At 45.7% G+C, this 23,716-nt stretch overlaps 1 protein-coding gene across 1 annotated transcript in view; it reads left to right on the forward strand.

Moving 5' to 3' along the window:
* Nucleotides 1-23,716, forward strand: part of HK3 (hexokinase 3) — a 397,869-nt gene that overhangs the window by 233,687 nt on the left and 140,466 nt on the right. The window contains exons 4-5 of the mRNA XM_078652800.1: nt 4,655-4,803; nt 13,748-13,867. Coding sequence (XP_078508926.1) covers nt 4,655-4,803; nt 13,748-13,867 — 269 coding nt within the window. The remainder of the gene's footprint in view (nt 1-4,654; nt 4,804-13,747; nt 13,868-23,716) is intronic.

A 23,716-nucleotide genomic window follows, 5' to 3' on the forward strand; every position in this document is an offset into this window, starting at 1 on the left:
AACAAAATAGGACCCCCAGGGGCCCAAAACCGGCCCCCACCCTAGCGGCCTACTGGGGAAACTCCTGGTGCCTGCTATGGCCAGTCCGGCCCTGGCTCTGCCTATGGTAGGTTGGTTAATTGAAAAGCCAGGTCTTCAACTTCTTGTGGAATTCAAGAAGAGAGAAGGAGGCTCTGATGTGGAGCGGGAGGTTGTTCCACTCTATATAAGCAATGTAAGAGAACACTTGTCCTCCTTATCTGGTTCTGTGTATGTGTGGGATATTGGCGGGTGGGAGTCCTTCAGAGTGGAGGTGTCTGGATGGTTGGTAGAAGGAGATGTGACTGTTCAGTCAGGTAGGGCCTGAGTTGTGGAGTTCCTTGAATGTGTGTGTGAGGAGTTTGAATTAAGTGCATTTGTGTTTTGGAAGCCAGTGTAGTTCCTTGAGGTGTGGTGTTGTGTGAGTTCTGTGTCGGAGGTTGAGGATGAGTGTGGCTGCTGAGTTTTGGATGGTCTGTAGAGTTCTAATGATTTGTTGGTGATCTCAGAGTAGAGGGTGTACCCATAGTCCAATTTGCTGGAGACTAGGCGTGAGTGACAGTTTTTCTTGTGTTGCTCGGAAGTCATTTAAAGATTTTCCTCTGCATCTTCTGTGTGTGAAAGAAGGATGCAGTGATGTGGTGACATGTGCAGTCATGTCCCTCAGAGGTTCCTGACATGGGTTCTGGGTTTGGGTCTGAGTTTGGTCAGCCACCAGTTGGTGTCCCATGGTGAGGTCTTCTTGCCGCAGATCTCTACTTCTGTCTTGTCTGTGTTGTCATTGAAGCAGTTGGCTTTCATCTAGTTAGTGACTTCGGTCATGCAGGCGGTGAACTTCTTTCTTGTGTTGGGGGTCTTGCAGTGCTTAAAAAGATTAAGTGCCAGGGCCCTCTCCAGGAGGTCACAGCACTTTGCATCACTCATTGCCACTGCCAGCACTGCTATTGACAGTCCCTACACAACTACTAACCATCACACTGCTACAAGTGTGACAATTCAGACTGTTTGAGTCCCTCAAAGCTAAAAGATTGGCTTGGGCAACATGTATTAGTTGTTTTTAATGTATATTGAATTAATAAACAACCTGTTGTTCAGCTTATCTCAAATTATACAAACAGCGCTACCATTTGGCAGCTGTCATAAGTGCTGGGCTCTTGTCCGAGAGGGAGAGAATGAGTTATGTGTCATCTGTGTAGGAGAGGAGGTTGATCTTATGGTCGCAGATGACATGGGCCGGAGGGATCATGTATGCACTGTAGAGGGTGGAGCCGAGTGATGAACCTTGAGGGAGTCAGCAGATGAGTTTGCAGGTTTCCGAGGAGTAAGATGCCAGGCTGATAGCTTGTGTTCAATCTGTTACGAAGGAGCAGATCCAGCAAAGAGCGGGTCCTTGGATGCCAATCTTTGTGTAAGCAAGTAAACTCACTTTCTCTGTGTACAGCCCCCTTCACACCATTACTGCTGCTACGTTTTCTCTGTGCATATGTGTGACATTTAGAAGGTTGCCGTGTATCTATGGTTGACATTTAGATGGTTGCAGTATACCGATTGGTGATGTTTGCATGCCTCAGAATAGGTCTTGCTGAAAGCCTTGTCCAATGTCTGATCCCTGACAATGGATAACTATTTCTCCTTTACACATGGGCCAGCTTCTGTATATGTTTGTATACCACAGTTTATTGTGTTATAGTAACACTTTCATAGATCACCTAGACTCGGTGATCCATTAATGTTCTAGTTAAAACATTGATCCTTTACATTAAAATATGTTGTATTTTTATTACGCCTAAGTGGTGTTCAGGAGTTCTGCTATGCGGAACGCTGTGAAGTGACAAAAAACTCTGCCAAGCTAAGCGGAGTTCCGCGAGCGGCTGAGTGGGTTACCTCGCACCGTTCACACTGATTTTAAGTGCCCGTTGACTGTCCCGCGCTGTAAAATCATTGCAAAGGACATCTTGCACAGTGCTAGAGGGTGCTGCTTCTTTCTGCAGCTCCAGTAGAAGTGCTACTTGAGTGGCAGCTTCCTCAACGCGAATGGAAGGTTTCTCCACGCGAACGGTAGCGACCATCCACGACCCCTGCGTTGAGAAATCTCGTTGGGCAGTGGCCTTACGTTGGATTTTCTTCTCTCACATTTGGCAACTTCCAAGCGAGCGTGGCAAAAACTCCACTACACTACGCAGTGCAGAATTTTTTGGAACTCCAGGAGCAGCGCAGAGTGCGGAAAACTCCTCAAACTCCACAAACGGAGCGGAGTTCACCACCCAGGCTTAATATTTGTGTTGTAGCCCTTAACTTTCAATCACATTTCATAGTTGACAACTTTAAATAATGTTTCCAAATAGTAAATAGTCTTATTTTATTTACAACTCTCGTGAATGGCTAGTGTTTTAATTACTTTTCTATGTGGCTTTGAACCATTCCACACTTTAAATAGCAGTCAGCCTGTAAAATACTGAAACTTTGAGTACACAAAAAGACAGCCAAAGAGCATTTCTCATGTGCAAAAACGAGCTGTGTCCAACTTCAAAGCAGACACAAGCCACTCAAGACTGAGTCAATTATAAAAACTTAAAACTGTGATTGACTAACTCATTGATCTGTAGGATGCTGTATGAAACTGCAAGAGCTTGGGCCACTTAAACATTTATCTTCAATCCGATGGTCTTGATAGCAGCTTGAGTGGTAAGAGGGAGAAAACAATCACATTTGAAGCTCAATAAAGTGTAACCAATTTGGTCATGCAATAATCCACTGGACAACTAAATCTGAGATTAGTAAGATTTCATTATGAATTTAGAAACACATCGATATAAAACAGCCTCAACATTATAATACAGAGATACAGGATGGAAAAAATGACTCCAAACCTCGTAAAATGATTCATCCTATATAATACAAAGCAGACAACTCTAAGATGGCAATGATAATAATCAGAAAAAAGAGGTTGAGTATTAAACAGCATCAAATGATTATCCAAGGTAAGCACAAGCAAGCTATCTCTCCCTACACTGCCTTAGGGTCATCACAAAACTAAGAAGCATTTAGTAAAGGTGAAATTAGAAAGGTGTCTACTGTCGGAGTCTTCAGTAGAAGGTACTCCAACCATGGGTCACGTAGCGTAAAGCTACACAAGCAGACGGATAGATCTGTTTTCCATGAAGTCCTAAGATGTCTCTCCGTCCCTCCCTAAATTACATCATAAAATATCAATTGGATTCAAGGTAGACAATCCCAAGTGACTTTCACTAGTACTTTTTCATCATTCTGGCACAACTGGATACTTGCACCACCCTTCCCACATCGATAAGTTGCAACTTCATTCGTCCTTGGTCATTCTTTTCTTCCTCCATTAGAACTTACTTCCTTGTTCGTTGTCGGGTTTCTCCTTGCCAAACTTCGTCTTCTCATACCTTGCTATCTAATGAAAACAAAACTGTTCTATACTAACTAATGAGGCTTTCCCCACACCTGCAGTGGAAACAAAAATACAAGCAAATGCATTCTACGTTGAAAATAGGAATTATATGTTAAGACTTTAAACGTGTAAATGTATTGCAATTTATATAGCGCACGTATCACCCGAAGGCATCAAGGCGCTTGCTTTGGGAACCCGTCCTGGTTTTTCCCTGTCAAATAACCCCTACTGGGTATCCCCAGGGTGAAAGCCAGGCATCCCGCAGCGGGTGGGCTGCCGTAGTGGAGATTAAGCAACTATTGCCCAGAGTTGCAGCGTAGGACCCCATGATTAGAATAGGCACCGAGGCGAGAATTATCAAGTCTGTGGACATTTTGGGCTCAGGACCCTGCCGCTTCGGGAATTGAACCCTGGTCCCGGGCCAGACCTCTGCATCAGAGTCTGCCGCTCTAATCAGTGAGCCACACTCCTCCACTTGAGGTTGAACTGAAAGGTTTCTCGAGTCCCACTCTTATGTCGACCTTACAGTGCACACCATTACAGAATACATGCACATTTCTACACACATAATAAATGCTGATTCTTAATACATGAATACATTATAAAGAATTACGAAGATGTCATTCCAAATGCACCTGCTTGGAAATAACTCTTGTTACACGTATAAATGTTTAAAATTAGTCTGCACATACACATTCTATTTTATTAACCTCACAAAGGGACACATTTTAAACGTTACCTTCTCCTGTCACATTAATATGTAAATATTTCATAGACCTTTATTGGTCACGTTCTACGCACACAATTATAAGTCTCATAAATCTTCATGTGGAGTACTTTAAATATGCAATAATCCATTTTCCTTAGTAACATTAATCATACAGAATATTTTAGAGTGCTGACTATGCATGATTATGATGCACTCCTACAGTATCTCAGACTGAGATCAAAATTACACTGCTCCAAAAGTCTACAATGTGTTTGTGTCACATGGGACGTGTAACGGTTGTTAGGTCTGACTATGCAGATCTCCCCAACATAGGACAAGCGCCCCACGACTAGGTACAAGTCTTCCCAATGTGCACAGCTCTCCTTCTCTATCCAATTATGCCCTAAGCGCGGCAGCATACCACTGTGCGTTGTTCCCATCCATGTACACAAAAACCCTAGACCCACATCCTCCAAGTAAAACTAATGCTCCCTTTCTTTTACCCGCAGAGCGAGGGCACTTCCTGGCGCTGGACCTTGGCGGCACTAACTTCCGGGTTCTGCAGGTGAAAGTGGCCGAAGATGGGGAGCACGGTGTGGAGATTGAGAGCGAGATCTATGCAATCCCGCAGGAGATCATGGTCAGCAACGGGACACAGGTAATGGAGCACTCATGTCCTATGAAGCATGAAGGGAGAAGTGGGCATAGGGGACGGGTCAATGGAACTTGGATAAAAGAGCAGGAGGCTTTGAGGCAGCATCAGTACTTTTTGTCAAGTGGGCATGAAGCATATGAGAATTTGTGGACAGCTTCAGAGTGGCCCCAAGGCTCTAGTTAGTGAGAAATCAGAAAATAATGGCATCAACTTGTCTATAGGTTTCACTGGCAGTTTCATGGAGGACCTAATTCAGTATTCCTTTACTTCAGCTTCTTCGATTTTAGTCGAAAAGCAAAGTAACTCTTCTTCACTGTCTTCCTCTCTTTTCTCTTCCAATTTCAATCTCTGCACTTCCCCTATTCAATGCATTTTCTTACACGTTACCCTTCTTTGCCTCTTTACTTTCTTACTTTTCCATACCTACACTCTCCTTCTTACTCACTATACAACCCCTTTTCTTCCCGTAAGAAAAATAAAATGTAAAGCTAACATAATAATAATAATAATATTGATAATCCACATTTGTAAAGCGCGAACAACCACCCGTAAGGGTCTCTAGGCGCTGGAGGCCGTCGGGAAGATTAAGCAAGCTATTGCCCAGAGTCACATGGTGCTGGGCTAATCTGCCGCTGGCACCGGGGCTCGAACCGTGATCCCCAGATTCCGGAGTCAGTCGCCCTGGCCACGGCGCCACACCTCTTCCACATAGACAATGCGCAGTGACGTCACCGGAAGTGACATCACCGGATGTGGATTCACAGCCCTATCTTTCCACAGACTCTAATGGGAACTGATCTATTTCATAATCAGATCTGAGGTATAATTATTGCTATGTGAATTATGAATGAATGTAAGCATATGTATACACATTGTGCATTCTTTATATGCACCACACATTCATATCTACTTACCTCTGGAAATCAGGCAATGTTTGAGGCAATTGCATGCAATTTACATTTAGAAACAAAGCATGCGTTTTCTTTGAGGCTTTAAGCCATTGAATGTCACTGCAGATTGCCATCGGTTTGTGATCATGTTGTGTCTTTATTAGCTCCCTCAAAGTCCCCGCCTCACTTTGTAACCTCAAGTATAAGCAAATAAAACCAACATCACCACACAAAGAAATGTGCGAAGAACATTTAGAAGTCATTTTTACCTATCTCAGTAGCTTTTCCAAATTCAAAGGAACAATTAAGCACAGAAATGACAGAAAGTGACAGCATTTTTGAATAAACAGGATATAAACCTTGGCTGCTTTGTTGATACATTTAAAGAGTGCTGTTTTCACTGAGTAAACCTAATGTGCCGAGCATTTTTAGAGAGATAATGCTTAGGTGCTAATGCTAAGGTGGGAGTGAGAATTGTCTTTCAATTACTGCCACAAATGTGTCTCGCCAGTGTACTTTATCCCTGCTAATCACATCGTTTAACACCATTGCTCACTCTGCACCCGGCGCTCGTACACCAGGCGTCTATCTAGGTACAAGGCCTAAGGCTCTCAGTTTAAGAAATCACGGCTTGATGCCACAGGCCCTTAGGGAAACTGTCCAGGTGCCTCGTTCGGCGAGCTGTCCACGCATGTCTCCAGTCTCACTGCCTCATTCGTAAAAAAAAAAAAAAAAGATACTGCTTAATCCTAATTCCACTTCATGCCTTTATCTTCTACTATTTTACACATCCTGACTATTTATCGCACCCTTTTCCAGTCTTGTTTTCTTCACTTGTCTCTGTTTTCCTATCTTTCTCCAACATAATCTGTCTCCATTTTCAGCCTCCCAAGCTCTGGGTGAAATCCGATGCTGAAAAATGTATCCATTTTTTCACACAACAGTGGTCCCATGCACATTCCAGTACAAAACAAAATAAATATAGACGGAATCAATTCTATATTCAGAATGACATGTCCAGCCGGACAGAGGTCTTTCAAGTTTACTTAATAAACAATGTTTCAGGATAAAACAAAGATACCTTCCACAAAACCCTTGTGTGGTACACAAGCCTGTGCCCAACACTTGCGGGGTGTTTACAGTTGAAGGAAAATAGGAAAGGTTTTTAAGGCAAACAAGCGTTCTTCTGTTCATATGTTAATTATACAGAAAATAACAAGTCGCACCACTACATCAATTTAGCAATCAAATATTCGTATAAGGTGCTTAAGCAAGTCAACGGCGTTTCGGTCCCCCTAAAGGGTCATGGGGACCATCATCAGGACAAACAAATAATTGCCTTTATCGCTAACCCTCAAAAATGCCGAGGCAGCGTGCGAATAATGTCTGGCCGCATTGATAATAAATATTTATAGCCCGGATCAGCAGCCCCAATTAGGGAGTGGGTTGCCGTGTTACTCAATCGTAACCGGGCGACGCCAGGGTAAGCCGTTATGGACGGTCATGGAGATCTTCCCTGGCGTCGAAGGGGAGATCTCCATGACCGTCCACAACGGCTTACCCTGGCGTCGCCCGGTTACGATTGAGGGTTAGCGATAAAGGCAATTATTTGTTTGTCCTGATGATGGTCCCCATGACCCTTTAGGGGGACCGAAACGCCGTCGACTTGCTTAAGCACCTTATACGAATATTTGATTGCTAAATTGATGTAGTAGTGCGACTTGTTATTTTCTGTATAATTAACATATGAACAGAAGAACGCTTGTTTGCCTTAAAAACCTTTCCTATTTTCCTTCAACTGTAAACACCCGCAAGTGTTGGGCACAGGCTTGTGTACCACACAAGGGTTTTGTGGAAGGTATCTTTGTTTTATCCTGAAACATTGTTTATTAAGTAAACTTGAAAGACCTCTGTCCGGCTGGACATGTCATTCTGAATATAGAATTGATTCCGTCTATATTTATTTTGTTTTGTACTGGAATGTGCATGGGACCACTGTTGTGTGAAAAAATTGTTCCCCGAGGTCCCTTGTTGACTAAATTGGGGCCCCTTGTTGCTATCAATAGAAAAATGTATCCAGGCTCCTAAAATGAGCGCTGGTGCCCACCAACTGCAGCCACGGGCACAAATTAAGCGCTAGGGGCCTCATTTATGAGACTGTGCGTCACTTTTACGCCGCCGGTGCGTCACTTTTTGTGATGCACCAGTGGCATAAAAAATGTGCCTTGTTGCGCCATATTTACAAAGTGACGCATCTAGGTAGATGCGTCACTTTGTAAACCCTTGCGCCACATTATACCTGCGCCAGGTATAATGTATGCAAGGGGGGCGTATTGACGCAATAAAGGGTCGTAGAAGTGACGCAGTGAAATCTATGAGATTTCACTGCGCCACTTCTAGGACACACATGCGTCAATTTCTTACGCTTGCCTTACAGCATGCGTAAGACTGATCCAGGCCCTTTCACATAGGGCTTGCCCCATGTGAAAGGATACATTGCTGGAGTTGCGTCACTTTTGTGACACACTCCAGCTACGTCAGAAATACTGACGTATCTGTAACTCCTTGCGCAATGATGCATCATGCTGTAAATATGACGCATCATTGGTGTCGCAAGGAGGGCGCAGTGAAAAGTGACGCATCACTGTTTTCATGCAGTGATGTGTCACTTTTCATAAATGAGGCCCTAGGTGTGAACGCTCCGCTGTGGTGCGGGCGTTTGTAACCATCCGACCTAGAGTGCAGGCCCTGGGATATGTGTTGTCTCCACTCTGGTTGGAGAAATGTAGGTCTATTATGTGTCCGATAAGGGTGCAGTGCACTGGCTTAGGAAGCGGATGGGCCTTGTTTCAGGTGTAGGACTCCTGCTTTCAGTATGCTGCTGTTACCTGTGCTTCCCATTCACCAGGAAGCCTTTAAGTTCCTGACAGTGGAGACAGAATCATTCAGTGCTCCCAGCCTCACAGAGGTGGACACAGGAGCTGGAAGCAGCCCTTCAAAATATTCTTTTTAATACTGAGTGAATGGTCCAGCCTAGTGAGACGATGGCCTTCAAGCTCTTCCCCCCAGGTGCTCTGACTGCAGGATACCCAGAAATTGTATCTTTTCCGCAAGAACTGGAATTCAAAAGGCCAACGAGGAGAGGATGTAACCTTACGGCTAGAGTGGTTGACCTGGAAGCAGGGCAACCGGGTTCGAGTCTCGGCAACAAACGCTCAACATCCTGTGATTCTGGGCAAATCACTTAATCTCCCCGTGCCTAAAAAAGATGAATGTGTCCTCATGTAATGCAACTGGTGCTCATGTAAAGCTCTCTGATACCCAATGTCTCGGGTCTAGTTCGCGGTATAGAAAACTCTCTAAAAAAAACCCACAAAAAAACCCAAAAACAATGGCCCATCTTAGATGGAATGTTGTCACAGATGTCAAACCACTCATCAAACAATCAATGTGCAGATAAAGGTGGTGTGAAACAAATGTCTGTGTAGGGAAAAGACCATACAGTATAAAAAACAATGCATTAAGACTGCAGAGCAAAAAACCATTCAGTCATATGGAAGCGAGGCAGGAGTGGCGGTGGAGTTAGGACCTTCTCTTGGGAGTCGCTATCTTTTCTTCTCTACTTTGCACACCTGTGGGCTCTAGCTTCTCTCCAGACCAGAGGCCAGCCTGTGAGATGAGCAGAGTCCAGTGTGCCACCAGCTCCCATGCTCAGCAATCCATTGCCAGCATCCATATTGTGACCCTCCCAGATGGGGACCACATACCTGAGGCGAATGCATCCTAGAGGTCTGAGTATAGTCATCAATGGAGCGCACACCGCTAGCCCCTCCTCCGGACCGCCCCTCGGGACTCTGGTACTTGTAGTTCTTTAGTGGATCACCCAGGTGGGTGCAAGTCGGTACTTGTTGGACTGATGAATCTCTAGACCCGATACATGTCCCGGGTTTTAGGATATCGCCCGAGACATGTCTCGGGTTTCGGGATAACTTCCCTCATCAGTAGAGAAAGATCGTTTGGGGTGGAAGAGAAGGCCGCCACACAACAGTCAAAGGCCTCGATGCCAGAACCGGCACGCAGGTGCGTCGTCCAAGAGCCCGTCGGCCCAAAGCTCAAGGGAGCCATATTGTGTTTAGTCATCAATGGAGCGCACACCGCTAGCCCCTCCTCCGGATCGCCCCTCGGGACTCTGGTACTTGTAGTTCTTTAGTGGATCACCCAGGTGGGTGCAAGTCGGTACTTGTTGGACTGATGAATCTCTAGACCCGATACATGTCCCGGGTTTTAGGATATCGCCCGAGACATGTTGAGGGGCGACCCGGAGGAGAGGCTAGCGGTGTGCGATCCATCTTGGTTGTACTAGATGTCTGAGTAATTACCTAGAGACCTGAAGGAACCGATCCTCAGGTCACGCATAGACGGGGTTGAAGTAGTATCCCCTTGCAGTCCTCGCAAGCAGAAAACATCAGGGATGCTGTACGCAAAGTGACACTTTTATGCAAACAGTTTGGAAGACCACCATCTTCGCCTTATGCACTGCGTACATGTGCCTCCTACATGCATCACAATCTGACACCCTACAACTTTGCAGTAGAATAGAGCTGCTTCCTCCCTCTGCTGTTGAGATATCCTGCTTGGTAGTAACAAAAGTATTCCTTTCTGTGTTCCTCAGTGTTAATGTGACAAATAACATTCAATGTACAGTGAACCAAAGGAAATCTACTTATAAAATATAGCAACTTTTAAATTAGCAGTCTTCCTTTATTATTCTATTAATGGCAACAATATAAAGATTAATGCAATTCTTAGTGCAATTATTAGTATAATTAAAAAAATGTATAATCACAAATCAATACAAAACATTGATAAAATCCAGAAGAAAGAATTTTTACTATTATGAAATATTTTTTACAATGATTCTTTCGGTAATGGAAAGCATTGAATCTGATACATTTCATACAGAAACTCATTAAATTGCTTTATATAAAAAACAATACATTAAAAACAGATAACTGTGCTTGGCACACAGCCCTTGCATTTCCATCAAATCTCTGAGAGAATTAAACATCACACACACACTCCTGCCACGTAGTACAAACAGCGGAGGCAGCTGCTATGCACCTCTAGCTGTCTGGAGATTATAAATATTCTTTGCATGAGTGTTAGACCTGGCATCTTTGGCGTGGTTTCCCCTGACTTTTTGCCTCTACCTCCTGTATTTTGTGATGCTGTGCTGGATTTAGTTTTTGATGGTTTAGATGCTTTGGGTTACCAGGAAGTCCCTAGTAAAGCGCACTGAGTGTGCCAGGGCTGGTGATTCAAATGCTACTAGTGGGCCTGCAGCACTGGTTGTGCCACCCACAGGAGTAGCCCTACAATGGTGTCTCAGGCCTGCGACCGCAGTGCCTTTGGGCATTTGCTAACTGCCATGCTGACCTGGCAAGTGTCTACACTGGCCAGGCCTAACTCTTTCCTTTCTGTACACATTGGACACCCCTATGGAAGGCCCTAGGTATCACCCTGGGCAGGATGCAGTGTATGTGAAAGGTACAGCATGTACTAGTGTGTGTGACATGTTCTGGTAGTGAATTACAGCCATTTTCGTTTTTCACTATTGTAAGGCTATCTTGCCAGTAGGCTATAATGGGGAATGCTATGTATAATGTTTACATGCATATCTTCCCATATGAGCAACATAGAAAATTAAAGTCTGGTATCCCTGAACTCAGAATTTAATAACCTACCGTTTAGGAAGGATGCTTTTTAAATCCTGTGTTTGAGAACAGCACTTTGAGAAAGTGGCTGTTCTCTTGTCTGACCTTTCGGTGTGCCTTGGCCTGTTTGTGAATTGACTGTCTGGTTTGTGAGTGACAGGGGCTGGGGAGCCCCCAGGAGGCTGGATGAGTCAGCACTAGGCTGAATAGCTGCATCAGCATCTTGAGTGGTGGAAGGGGATAGCACCTGGGCCTGAATAGGGCTGTGCCTGCCTTCCACAATGCTGGCTCCACCTCCTGCTGGGCGGCTGACGACCCTGCCCCTCTCTATGAAAGGAAAGAAGAAGTCAGGAAAACAAAGCGCTCCAGGACTGACCAGAACTGGTTCTGACTAAGCCTAGGCCTCTCTGCCTCCAGAGAACAAAGGAAAGATTGGTAAACAAAGGGTTACCCAGACTACAGAAAATTAGATCATCCTGAATTCAAGAAGGAACCTCTGCCAGGGAGAAAGCTGGAAGACTGAAGAGGAAGGACTATCCTGCTGTGTGCTTGTGGACTGACCTGTAGTTGCTTTGCTGCCAAGGAGAGGGGAAGGACTTTGCTGTGTGCTGTGTCCCCTTGCTTGAAGAGATCTCCAAGGGCCTGAGGAGAGATGGCATTCTGTTAAGAAGTCCCAGGAACAAAAGGACTTCACCCCCAGCTTCCCCCCTGAACTCTGCTGAGGGAGTTCTGCCCTTCCTAGAGTGCTTGATCCAATTGTGGGGCCTCTGGACGTTGTGCCTGCTGTTTGGGGAGCTGGACAAGGAGAAAAGAAGACAATCTGCAAATTTCACGCTTCGCTCACTTGCGGAGCGCATCCTCCACAGTGCGAGGAAATTCCCCCCGCCGCGAAGATCGAGATTGTCGCAGCGCCAATTGCCGCTGCAAGAACCGACACATCGTTCGCTTGCCGAACGCATCGCCCCGGTGCGGGAAGTTTCCTGTCGCTGCGAGTATCGTCGCAGAGCCTGTCGTCGCTGGGTGAGATCCCCGCACCGCTTGCTTGCAGACCGCATCACGTCGCTGCGAACATAGTCGCAGAGCCGTCGCATCTAGGGGCTGCGAGAGGAGAAGATCGATGCTGCGCCGCGCTTTGCCGCTGCACCTGAGATCGTCGCCATCCCGAAGATCGTCGCATCGTGCCTGTGCGAGACGCTTCCTACTGAACCTGCGCACCGGAATCCATACAAGGTATCGCATCCCTCTCCATACAGACCGGATTCATCGCAACGCGCCCGCTGCGTCCCGCGAGGCTGTCGCATCGCCTCCCCATGGTCTCAGGAGTGACGCATCGCTTGTTTTGCAACGCTGCAGCTTCCACTTGAAACTTTTGTCACATCTACAGGTACTTTGGGCTAAACTTCACGCAAACCCTAGAACTCTTTGAAAATCATATTCTTAAACTGTGTATGTTGTATTTTTTGTCGTTTTGGTCTTGTGTAGTTTAGATAAAGATACTTTATTTTTCTAAACTGGTGTGGAGTCCAATTGTGGTGTTTTCACTGTGTTACTGTGAGTGTTGGTACAAATACTTTATACATTGCCTTTGATAAGCCTGTCTGCTCGTGCCAAGCTACCAAGGGGGTGAGCAGGGGTTATCTAAAGAGTGTATCCCGCTTACCCTGACTAGACGCAAGGGTCCCTATTTGGACATTGGTACCTACCTCTGCCAACTAGAGACCCCTAGATCTAACATGAGATAACAAGGAACTTATCAACAATACACTTTCTGGTCAATTGATGCCTGGACTGTTTATGACCCTGGGGTACACAACCCCTCTTGACCCCTTTTTAATTTAATTTTTGCATTTTATTTATTAATCTTATTCAGATTTTAGGTAAGTAGGAGAAGATAAAAAGAAAGGTAATTTAAGCCATAAAAGAATACGACTTATCAATCTAGAGGTGCCCAGATTCACTAATGAGCAAATTTATGTAATATAAAAACGTACAAAGGAGCATTAAAAACCCTTGGGTCCTTATCAATGAGTGTATCTAGTCTTCTCCGGCAAACGTTCTTATTAACAAGTTATGTCAGAGGTGGTAGTGAAGGAGCCTCAACTCTGTGACGTAGATGGAACTGGTGTTTGGTAGAGATGCATGGTCTTGGGGTGGAGGTGAAGGCTCTCATGGTGAGGTGGTGGAGGTGAGTGGTCCTAGGGAGAGCTTGGCCTCTGAAAGTGAAGATGTCTAATGCCTGGGTTCAGGGAGTGGTGGTTCCTGCTCTTTGAGGCTAAGAGGGCCTTGCATTAGTAGGTGTGCAAAGCATGTCCTGGCTCACGCTACCATGTTTCCCTCTTTCAGCTCTTCGATCACATCGCTGGATGCTTGTCACGTTTCTTAGACCGATTTCACCTGAAACAGAAGACTCTTCCTTTGGGCTTCACCTTCTCGTTCCCGTGCCAGCAGACAGAGTTGGACAAGGTGAGCATTGCTTGATAATTAAGATGAGGAGGATGACAACACATCTTATAACATCCTGGCTACTGTCTGGTATACTTACTGTGTCGCTGTCATTGCTCTCTGCCAATGGTTTCTTTGTGCTTCTCCCTCTCCCTGTCTGCAGCAGCTCTCTTCCTCTCTACATGCATGTAACTAGTTTCACTGTCTATCTCTCTGACCTCAAGATTCTCTGTTTGTCACATTGTCCCCTTGTGCCTTCTCTTTTATGTCTGTCCGATGGCGGGCCTTGCTTGTCGGTCTGCCTGACAACAGTGTCCTGAATTAATGTCCATGATGACGCTGATATAGGTGGCCATCCTAGTGGAGCTTATATGGGCAGGTACCCACTCAGGAAGTGAGTGGTGACTTGGCAGGGTCAGTGGTGACCTGGAACAAGTCTGGGCAGGAATATGTGTCTGTAGTACCCCAACGTATGTGCACAATGACGCACAGATGTGCACGTTTTATTCATTGCTTTTGAGCCATGCAGCAATGCACTTTACAGTTTATGTTTAGAACTATTCATTAATTTGTCAAATGTCAACCAAAAGCCATTGAAAATATTTATGTCACAGAATATTTGTAACTTACCTTGTAAATGTCAGTAGGTGATATTCTGAAGGGGTGATGTACGATAGCTATGTTATGACCCAAAACTGGCAAGTGTAGATTCATTATATTACAGAAAATTGGTGTTTAAAGCTGCAAATACGGAATATGACTTTCCCATGGAGTGTGATTTTATTTTCCAAAATGTACAGTTTTGAAAGCAAAAGAATAGTTATTGGGCTTGGCCCTCTCTGCAGGCAGGGTGACCAGACTTGTTGCCTTCCTCTGTCAATTTTTGCAGAATTTGTGTTTTGATGGCCTTAGGACTCTGTGCTCTCTACCACTGCTGACCAGTGCTATGCCCAGGGCCCATAAATTAAATGCTGCTGCTGGGCCTGCAGCACTGACTGTGCCACCCACTTAAGTAGCTCTCTAAACATGTCTCAGGCCTGCCATTGCAGAGCCGGTGTGTGCAGTTTTAAATTTCCATTTTGTCTTAGCAAAATAAACCTTTTGCCAGGCCCAAACTTTCCTTTTTAATACATATACGTCACCCCTAGGGTAGGCCCTGGACAGCCCGTAGGACAGGGAACAATGTATTCAAAAAGTTGGACATGCACTATTACGTTTTACATGTCCTGGTAGTGAGAAACTCTTTCATTCGTTTTCATTACTGCAAGGCCTATCTCTCCCAAAGCATTGCATCGCAGTTCGCTTATTACATTTTATAAGTGTAATTTCAAAATGGGAAGAGAAAACCAGTTCTTGTTTCGTGTCTTTGGAATTGGGGTGAAAAGCCCTATTCAGTGATGAAGGTAGGTTTTTGATCACGTTTATAAAAATGCCACTTTTAGAAAGTTGGCCTTTTTCTGCTCTCAGCACTTTTGTGCCTATAGCTTGGCCTGTGTCACATGACTGGATGTAACAGACAGTTAGACTTTGTGAATTCCTTCCAGACAGTCCACAATAGAGGGATTAGGTGTGCCTGGATGGGCTATCTGCTGTCAGGATGAAAGACAGAGCTGAGCACATTCCCACTTACAATTGAATAGCCTGTACTCTGCGTTCACACAAAGGTCCTAACAACAACCCAAATTGCCACCTCACTCTGCTTGGAGCCAGAGCAGGGGAGGCAGGTAATTCTTGGCACTTCAAAGTCACTGTCCAGAAGTTTCTCCTACCTTTTAGAACCAGGGCACAACTGGTATAAATATTGGACCTCAGACACCACCACTTTAATACACTTCTGGACCTGTGGATACTCTGCCAGGAAGACAGACTGCTGTGCCGCTACAAGGACTGCTACTCTGCTGGACTGCTGCTTAAAGGAACTGCTGCCTGGCTGTGCTGACCTGCTGCCTTCTGCCTTCTGCCCTCTTATCTTGGGAAGAAGAACTGGACCTGCAACTTAATTTTGAACCCTGGACCCCAGAGTGACTCGAAGGGCTAGTCTGCTGGCTGCCTGATCTGAGCTTCAGGGTAATAAAAGCCTCCCCAACCGCTCCTGGGACCTGTCCTCAGCGAGTTCCTGACCCCCAAGTGGTGTCTCTCAGGTCCTGGAAACTTGGTGCAGCTCTCGGGCTCTTTAAATCAAGCTTTTGGGCTCTTCGCGACTGTGCACAGGCTCGTCCACATGGGAACCACGCCGCTCGCAGCGAATTTCAGTGCAAGCCTCTATTAACTTGTCTATGCGCACAGCAAGCATTTGTTGCCCACAGAGGATCGGTACTGCGAAGCTTCTGCCCGCCTGTCCGTGACACCCAGCCTGCTCTTCATGCCACCGTTCACACCACTCTCCTTGATCCCTTCGACCCTCTCCAGTGTGAACAGAACTCTTGTCACAAAACTTGAGAAGGTAAAACTTCAGCTGGCTGATCTGGGCTACATGCTCAATCGCGGTCAGTCTGCACATTTGACTTTGACCCGTTCCAGCATGACCCAATATCCCTGGTTGACGCTTCATGCTTTTAGGCAAAATTGTACAGTTTATTCTTTAAAAATGTATAACCCCGATTCTATTGATTGGATTTTTGTCATTTGGTCCTGTTTTATTCATTAAATTAAGGTCTATTTTTCTAACCTGACTAGGATTGTGGTTGCTGCTTGACGAGGTCTCACACCCCAGTCAACCAGTAACAACATTTCTTTGAGTGGTCTTTTAAAGGTGGTAATAGAAGAGCATTTACAATAAGCCACTAACCCATACAATAAAGGCTGTTCAACAGGGTTATCCTCATTTAAGACTCAGTCCCTGTAAAGCACACAGCCATTTACATAAACAACAAAATGTTTGTTCTACAGATGTGCTTACAGTAGCCTCTAAAGATATGTGAAGAGTAAAAGATAATTTAAGCAAACAATGAATGCTCTCTCAACAGTCTTTGTATATATAATAACATACGTCACTCAATGCTTAAGCACACGAAGACTGTTCAACACAGCTACAGACATGTAATGCGAAAGTCATGCGACGAACACTGTCGCATCTTTTCTGCATAGTGCTCTGCGTTTTACAACATTTAGTTAAACACAAACAAGAGCAACCTTTATGTCCATGTGAACAGAGGAATAAAGCTATTCTTGGAACAAGCGTTCACATAAAACTCATTTGGGAAACTATTCTTAAGTATCAATGATACTGTGTAGTATAAATCTAGGTTTTGGTTTATCTTTACACCTGGGGCCTCATTTATGAGGCCGTGCATGCCTTTTACGCCGCCGGTGCGTCACTTTTTGTGACGCACCAGTGGTGTAAACAATGTGCCTTGTTGCGCCATATTTACAAAGTGACGCATCTAGGTAGATGCGTCACTTTGTAAACCCCTGCGCTACATTATACCTGCGTCAGGTATAATGTATGCAAAGGGGGTGTTCACACGCAAAAAGCCTCGTAATAGTGACGCAGTGAAATCTATGAGATTTCACTGCGTCACTTTTAGGACGCTGTTGCGTCAAAATCTTGCCCCTGTCTCACAGCAGGCGTTTGACTGACGCAAGCCCTTTCACATGGGGCTTTCCCCATGTGAAAGGAAGCATTGCTGGAGTTGCGTCACTTTTGTGACACACTCCAGCAATGCGTCACTTTTGCGCCTACAGATACGTCAGAAATACTGACGTATCTGTAACTCCTTGCGACATGATGCGTCATATTATAAATATGACGCATCAATCATGTCGCAGGGAGAGCGCACTGAGAAGTGACGCATCGCTGCTTTCACACAGCGATGCGTCACTTTTCATAAATGAGGCCCCTGGGGTCCACCCATCGCTCTTCTTTCTTCTTCTCATGGTTTTGAGATACACCCATGAAATGTTGATCTAGATAATCTTTGGTAAATAAAACTCGGTTCAGTTGAACCGTTGTTACTCACAAATACTGGCTTTGTCGTTTTTCCTTTGTTATTTTAGAACAAGGTTGATGTTACAAAGATTTATTCTACACAGAAATATCTGTGATACTTAAGAAAAGTTTCCTAAATGAGTTCCATTTGAACGCTTGTTCCAAGGATAACTGCGTTTTACTAGAGCATTCTTTAAAATTCTGTGATGGGGCAGAAAAAATAATATACTAATGAAGAATTCCGCGAAATGTTTTAGAGTATAAACGTACATTCATGCACACCATACATTATGGGTTGTGTGTGACCAGCTACATTGTTGATAATGCAAATGCTTGGCGTAAAGGAGAGGTGTGGCGAAGTGGCTAGAGCGGCTGACTTCAGAGCGCGGGGCTCACTGTTCGTTCCCTGGCGCTGACGGCAGCTCAGCTCAGCATCATGTGACTCTGGGCAATAGCTCACTTAATCTCCCCGACAGCCCCCAGCAACTTGAATTCTTAAGGGTGGTGATATGTTCGCGCTAAACAAATAGAATAATAATAATAAAGTAAAAGTAAAAACAGTTGGTGCTAATCACACGTATGAGATTCCTCTCTTGTGAATGTGGGCTCCCCCTCAGGGGAATCCTCATGTTTCTAGCTGTGCTTATCATTTGGCATTATTTGTTTTTGTATTTTTAGTTGCCTGTTTGTGCCAGCACATATCCACGTTGGTTATAATATCTTTTTTTTCTGATTCTCATGGGTTTCTCTGAAGACTGCTCATTGCCAGCAGGTTTGTGACATGGTATTTATTAAAAGGGAGAACGGCATACAATGCTTTTTCCCTAGGACGATTTATAAGTATTTTCTACTGTGTCTTTTACATGCTAATACTGTTTACTACACAGTCCTTTTATCACAATATGTTTTCATTGCATATTTCTTTTTTTTCTGAATTGTCTTTTTGCTGCTCAGTATTTCATATGGCATCATAAACACGCTGCACTGTGGTTTATATGCCACTGCCCTATAAAGCAAAGTATTTTTTGCTGCACATTACTTTTTGCAACACTGTCTTTTTCGGGATATTTCTACGCTGTCTTTATTTGCACAGTAATAGTTGCTGCGCTGCAGTTTAAGCCATGTTAGCTGCTATAAATAATTTGGGCAGAATTGCATCACAATCTATAAGTGCGGGGCCTTGAAAAGGCGCTGGCGGTGGCGTAGGGGGGTGCTCCGTCCGGGCTGCACTCTTTTTGGGGGTGGCGGAGGTGAGCATGTCCCGACTACCACCACCATGTGCCCACCCCCGAGAACAAGCCGTCTGTTGGCCTCCATCCCCTGCTCTTATCTACACCGTGTGGTAAACTTAGGGGCAGCGCCAGGTGCCAGTAGGTCTAGCTACGCCACTAAGCATGGGTCATAGAAAATAATACGCCTGCGTAGCCCACTTCTACCCTGACAGGAAACAGAAGGATCACTCTTAGGCAGCAAATAAGAATAAAGAACAACGGGGCATATCAGCAACAACCAGCGATAATTATCGCTAAGCGCACTTAGCGCTTAGTCAAATGTCGTATAGCGAACCGTGCACAGTTCTGGGTCTAACTTATCATTGACAGATAACCCTGGGGGGCTTGATAGATTATGTATAAGCCGGAATTTGCCCTCCTCTTTTTTCGGAACTAAACCCAACGGTGAGCAGATCAGATCAGGGGTAGGTAGGTTTTTGAAAGGACCCGCGACCCGCCCCAAGGAGACTTCCTTCATGATCTTGTTTCGTGCTGCTTCCATATTCTGAAGCACTGAACTTTGATTGCGAGGCGGGACATTAGTGGGGGAGGCTGATGACGGAATACGGAAACCAAATGTAAAGCCGTGAAGCAGAAACTGCGCCTCCTCAAGTTTGTCATACTTACTGAGGAGGTGTGTCAAAACATGACGTTTAATGGGAGTTGGGAGCTTTGTCAGATGTTTTAGGTGGCTTTCCTTTTGGGGTGGTATGGGTGGACTGCTCTTTGGGATTTCCTGTTTTCTTGAAACATCTAATTTCCGGGTGGGATGTTCCCCCGCAGTACGAACAGCAGTGTTTGAACCTGCACGAGATCCCCCTAGTACACTAATTTCTGTTGAACTGCCAGCAGGCCTGTTTTTTATCACCGGCTCCTTTGTCACTCCGAAAGGACTGACTCTGGGCAGGGGAACTAGTCTTGGGCGTTGAAGGCGAAGAATAAAACACTGTGTGCCATAGATTGATCTCCCGTTGATCCCATGCTATCCCTGGGTGGACTGCTTTCATCTGCCTGAACATTCTATCATATTTTAACCATCCCAGGCCTGGAAACTCAGCTGCTGCACCGTGTATTAGGGATATGTAACTCATCATTTGAGGACCCAACACGGGATATTTTTCCAGCATAACTGCGGCATAAATGGCAAATCCCGTGATCCAGTTCTTCATGGACCAATCTACCCAATTCTTCTTTTGATCGCCCTCCTTCACTCCCCTGGACTTCCCTGATGCCACCCCTGCATTAATGAGGTCAAACACCTCCATGTACTCGCCCCTAAGTATATTTTCCTTTATATCTGCTGGAACGTGCCAGGTGATTCCCGTAGATGGTGATAGGGTCATTGAGGTTGAACCAAACATTATCGGGCTGAATGCCAACATTGGCTGACCGACCGTCTGCCCCCCAGCCCCCCCTTGTATCTGGTTATTACTAGACCCCGACAAATCAACTGCGGTGTTAGCTATTGGGGCCTGTGGTGGACACCCTAAGTTCGGGTAAGCATTCATCATTACGGGCCCCCCACTTGCCGGGTAAGTCGTGGTGGGGATCATCGAGCTTATAGGGCCATTACCAATTGCTTGCCCATGTGAACCATATAATTGCATGCCTGGTAATTGTGCCACCCCTCCGGACTGTACCCAGACTTGTGATACTCCGCTACCCGGTTGCGCCACTACTGGCGGTAACGCCACCTGGGAACAAGGCACCCCCGCATGAGCGACAGGGAACCCTCCTATGTGTGTAGCCTTGGCAGTAACATGCTGTCCCTCCATAGCGTCCTTGTCCTTATCAGCGACTGAACTCAAATCAATTGTCTCTAGCACCGCCTCCTCACCTGGTGATGTTGTCTGAGGCTCAGCCGCCCTGGGACGCTTGTCTCTAGCCGCCTCCTTGAACCTTTCCAGCGTACGCCTCGCTCTCTTGCCTCTCCCTCTTTCTTCCTGTGAATTCGTGTCTGCTCTAGCCCCCTCTCGCATGGTCTTTAGAGCCCAGTCCACGCCTTTTTCCTTCGTGAACTCCAGAAGCTCCGAAAAAGCGAGGCACTCCTCTTTTGTGGCTGGGGGCTCTTTGCCCTTCCGTGCCCTTTTTGGCGGCATCCTGCACTTGGAGAAAACAAGCGTTAGTACTCTTTCAATGACAGTACATGCAATTGGATTGTCCGCGCTCCCTTCAACCCGGACCCCACTCTACCCAGGCACAAACCACCCTGTCTTAGTTTGAAGTTTGCCCCAGATGAACCAGGTTGCCATTCACCACTGCCTCACGCAAATTAAAAATGTGTTTTGTGCCCAATATTTGATAATAACCTTTGCATAATCCTAAAGCAGTTGCCCCCTACAGAAGCCCCCCATGTACCGATTATCCTATAATGAATCTATTGACATGACCACCCCTCTTGCGAGCGCCCATGCCTAAGATCCTTGAAGGGGGAAGGATGCATGACCAACTCCCAAACTCCGCGCTAACTCCTCTTGCGAGCGCCGCTAATGTGAAACGCTGCACCCAGGTGCCTCCGCTACCCTAACGATCGTGTCCGTTTTTTAGGAGAGCATGCAAGCTATGGGGCTCCCCCACAGATGTTCAGGCGTGCTACTTTGCCTATTAAATGCAAGCTCCCTTGTGGAGTAACTATGAAAAGGGACTGCATTACAAGTAGACGTGGAGAGTCCGTCACTGCCCATGTCTCTATTAATGTACACCATTAATTGTGAACTACAAAAAAGAACACTCTTGGAAAATGCGGGCACCGATCCCGCTACCTCTCGCATGCTAAGCGAGCGCTCTACCATTGAGCTAATTCCCCTTCGTTTCCCGTTTTTCACAGTTCGGCTTGTAAAATATCCCAGCAGTGTTACTTTCTGTTAGATCTGCACAACCAGAATTTGCTTAGGTCATCAGAATCCGAATCGGGGTTGATGAATAACATATCAAAAACCATTTATTATTACACGCCCACACTCCGACGTCCTCTCGTGCGCACGCGCCTCACGATGCCTGCAACCCGCAAGCCCCCTTCACACTTACCCGCGCACTCGAACCTTACGCTTCCTCTCTCTCATAACAGCCACTCACACGCCCTTAACGCATGCATACCCCTGTGACCACACTGCAATGGCCCACTAACCTGAATCCCGGGTCGGAATGACCTTCGCTGCCACAACTCGACGCGACGGTCCCGCTGTCTTCTTCCCGAGACGTCCGACTCCTGGGCGGTCAGTGGACGAAGAGGGGGTCCCTAAGATGGACGCAGGCTTTTAAGCCTCGCGCCCTTCGTCTACTTCCGGGGCATTAACAAGCCCCGCTCCCATTGGCCTTTTGCCTACTTTCACTTCCAGGTCAAGTGACCCGGAAGTGATTCCCTGCCGTGGTCGGCCCTTTGGCTGCCACTAACGACGCCACTCCCCTAAGGGGGGTGGCGCCTTGCAATTATCGCCGTCTATCGCCGAATTTTATCGCTGAGATAGCGTGCTATTAGTAACGCTTATCTCAAAAGTGATAAAATTCCAGGCACAAGCTGCCAATTGTGCAATTATTGCTGGAAATACAGAGATAATCGCACAGTGTTTGGCAATAGCTTGCTGATAGGGCAGGGCCGACTCCAGTTATTTTGAGCTGGAACACCCACTTTGCATCTCATTAGAGATGCAAAGGTGGGCGTTACAGGAAAGGGCGCTAAAGCAAGGATTCACACGTTAGTGTGACCTTGCTGATATAGTGATAAAATAATCGCCGCTTTTTGGCCGAAAACGGACGCAAAACCGGCAATAATTTATTATCTCTGCCTTGTTGATATGCCCCAAAAGTCACTACCCAAGGTGGATTGTGCTCAATAGGGCAATAAGTATGCGAAGTGAGCATTTATTTCCTCATCTTTCTCTGGAAAGGAAATTATTGTTAAAATGTATCTTTTATGCTCCCAGGCCTACTCATGGACAGGTAGGCAGGAGGATCCCTGAAAGCAAAAGTCCTCCGCATTTATAGAAACTGAGTCCTAACCATGCCCCGTCTTCGCTTCTGTTCAGTATGAGCTGATGCGGTATAGGCACAACACGTTCTAAGATGGCTCCCTGTAAGACAACTGCATAGAGGTTTTTAAATGGTCAACTTAACAGAGCTTTAATATGGTATATGAAAGCAGTCACCATTGGCACACTATTTTTAGTAAAATAGTTGTATTAAACTCGCTCACATGCCAGATTATTTCAGGCATAGTGCAGATTTTCATGCAGTTTGACTTGCCCTGGTGGTTATGCTAGGGGATGTGCAAAGAAGACCCAGCTGTCCTTGGTAGTCACAGTGATGGAGAACTTTAATGCATGCTTTAAGACCTGCTTTGATTGAAAGAAGGAAATAGAGCAGATTTTGTTGAATTTTAAATGTTGTTTACCAGACAGCTTTAGCTCTCTGGTTGTGAAAACCTTTTGTGGGCTATATTGATTACTTATGCGTAGTTTGGTAAGGGTCCCGAAAGGCACCCCTTTGGTGCCCCTTCAATTGGACATGAATTTTAAAAGAACAGATCATTATACTATTGTCCGGCCTTTCATGTTCTGGGTAAGACTTTGGCAGACACCAGAACTGTGCGACTACAGGGATGGACTGAAAAAAATTCAGTGCTTGGATGTGTCGAAATCCATTCTATGGCTTAGACACATCAAAGTATGGCTC

Source organism: Lissotriton helveticus, chromosome 7, assembly GCF_964261635.1.
Source record: "Lissotriton helveticus chromosome 7, aLisHel1.1, whole genome shotgun sequence".
NCBI lineage: Eukaryota > Metazoa > Chordata > Amphibia > Caudata > Salamandridae > Lissotriton > Lissotriton helveticus.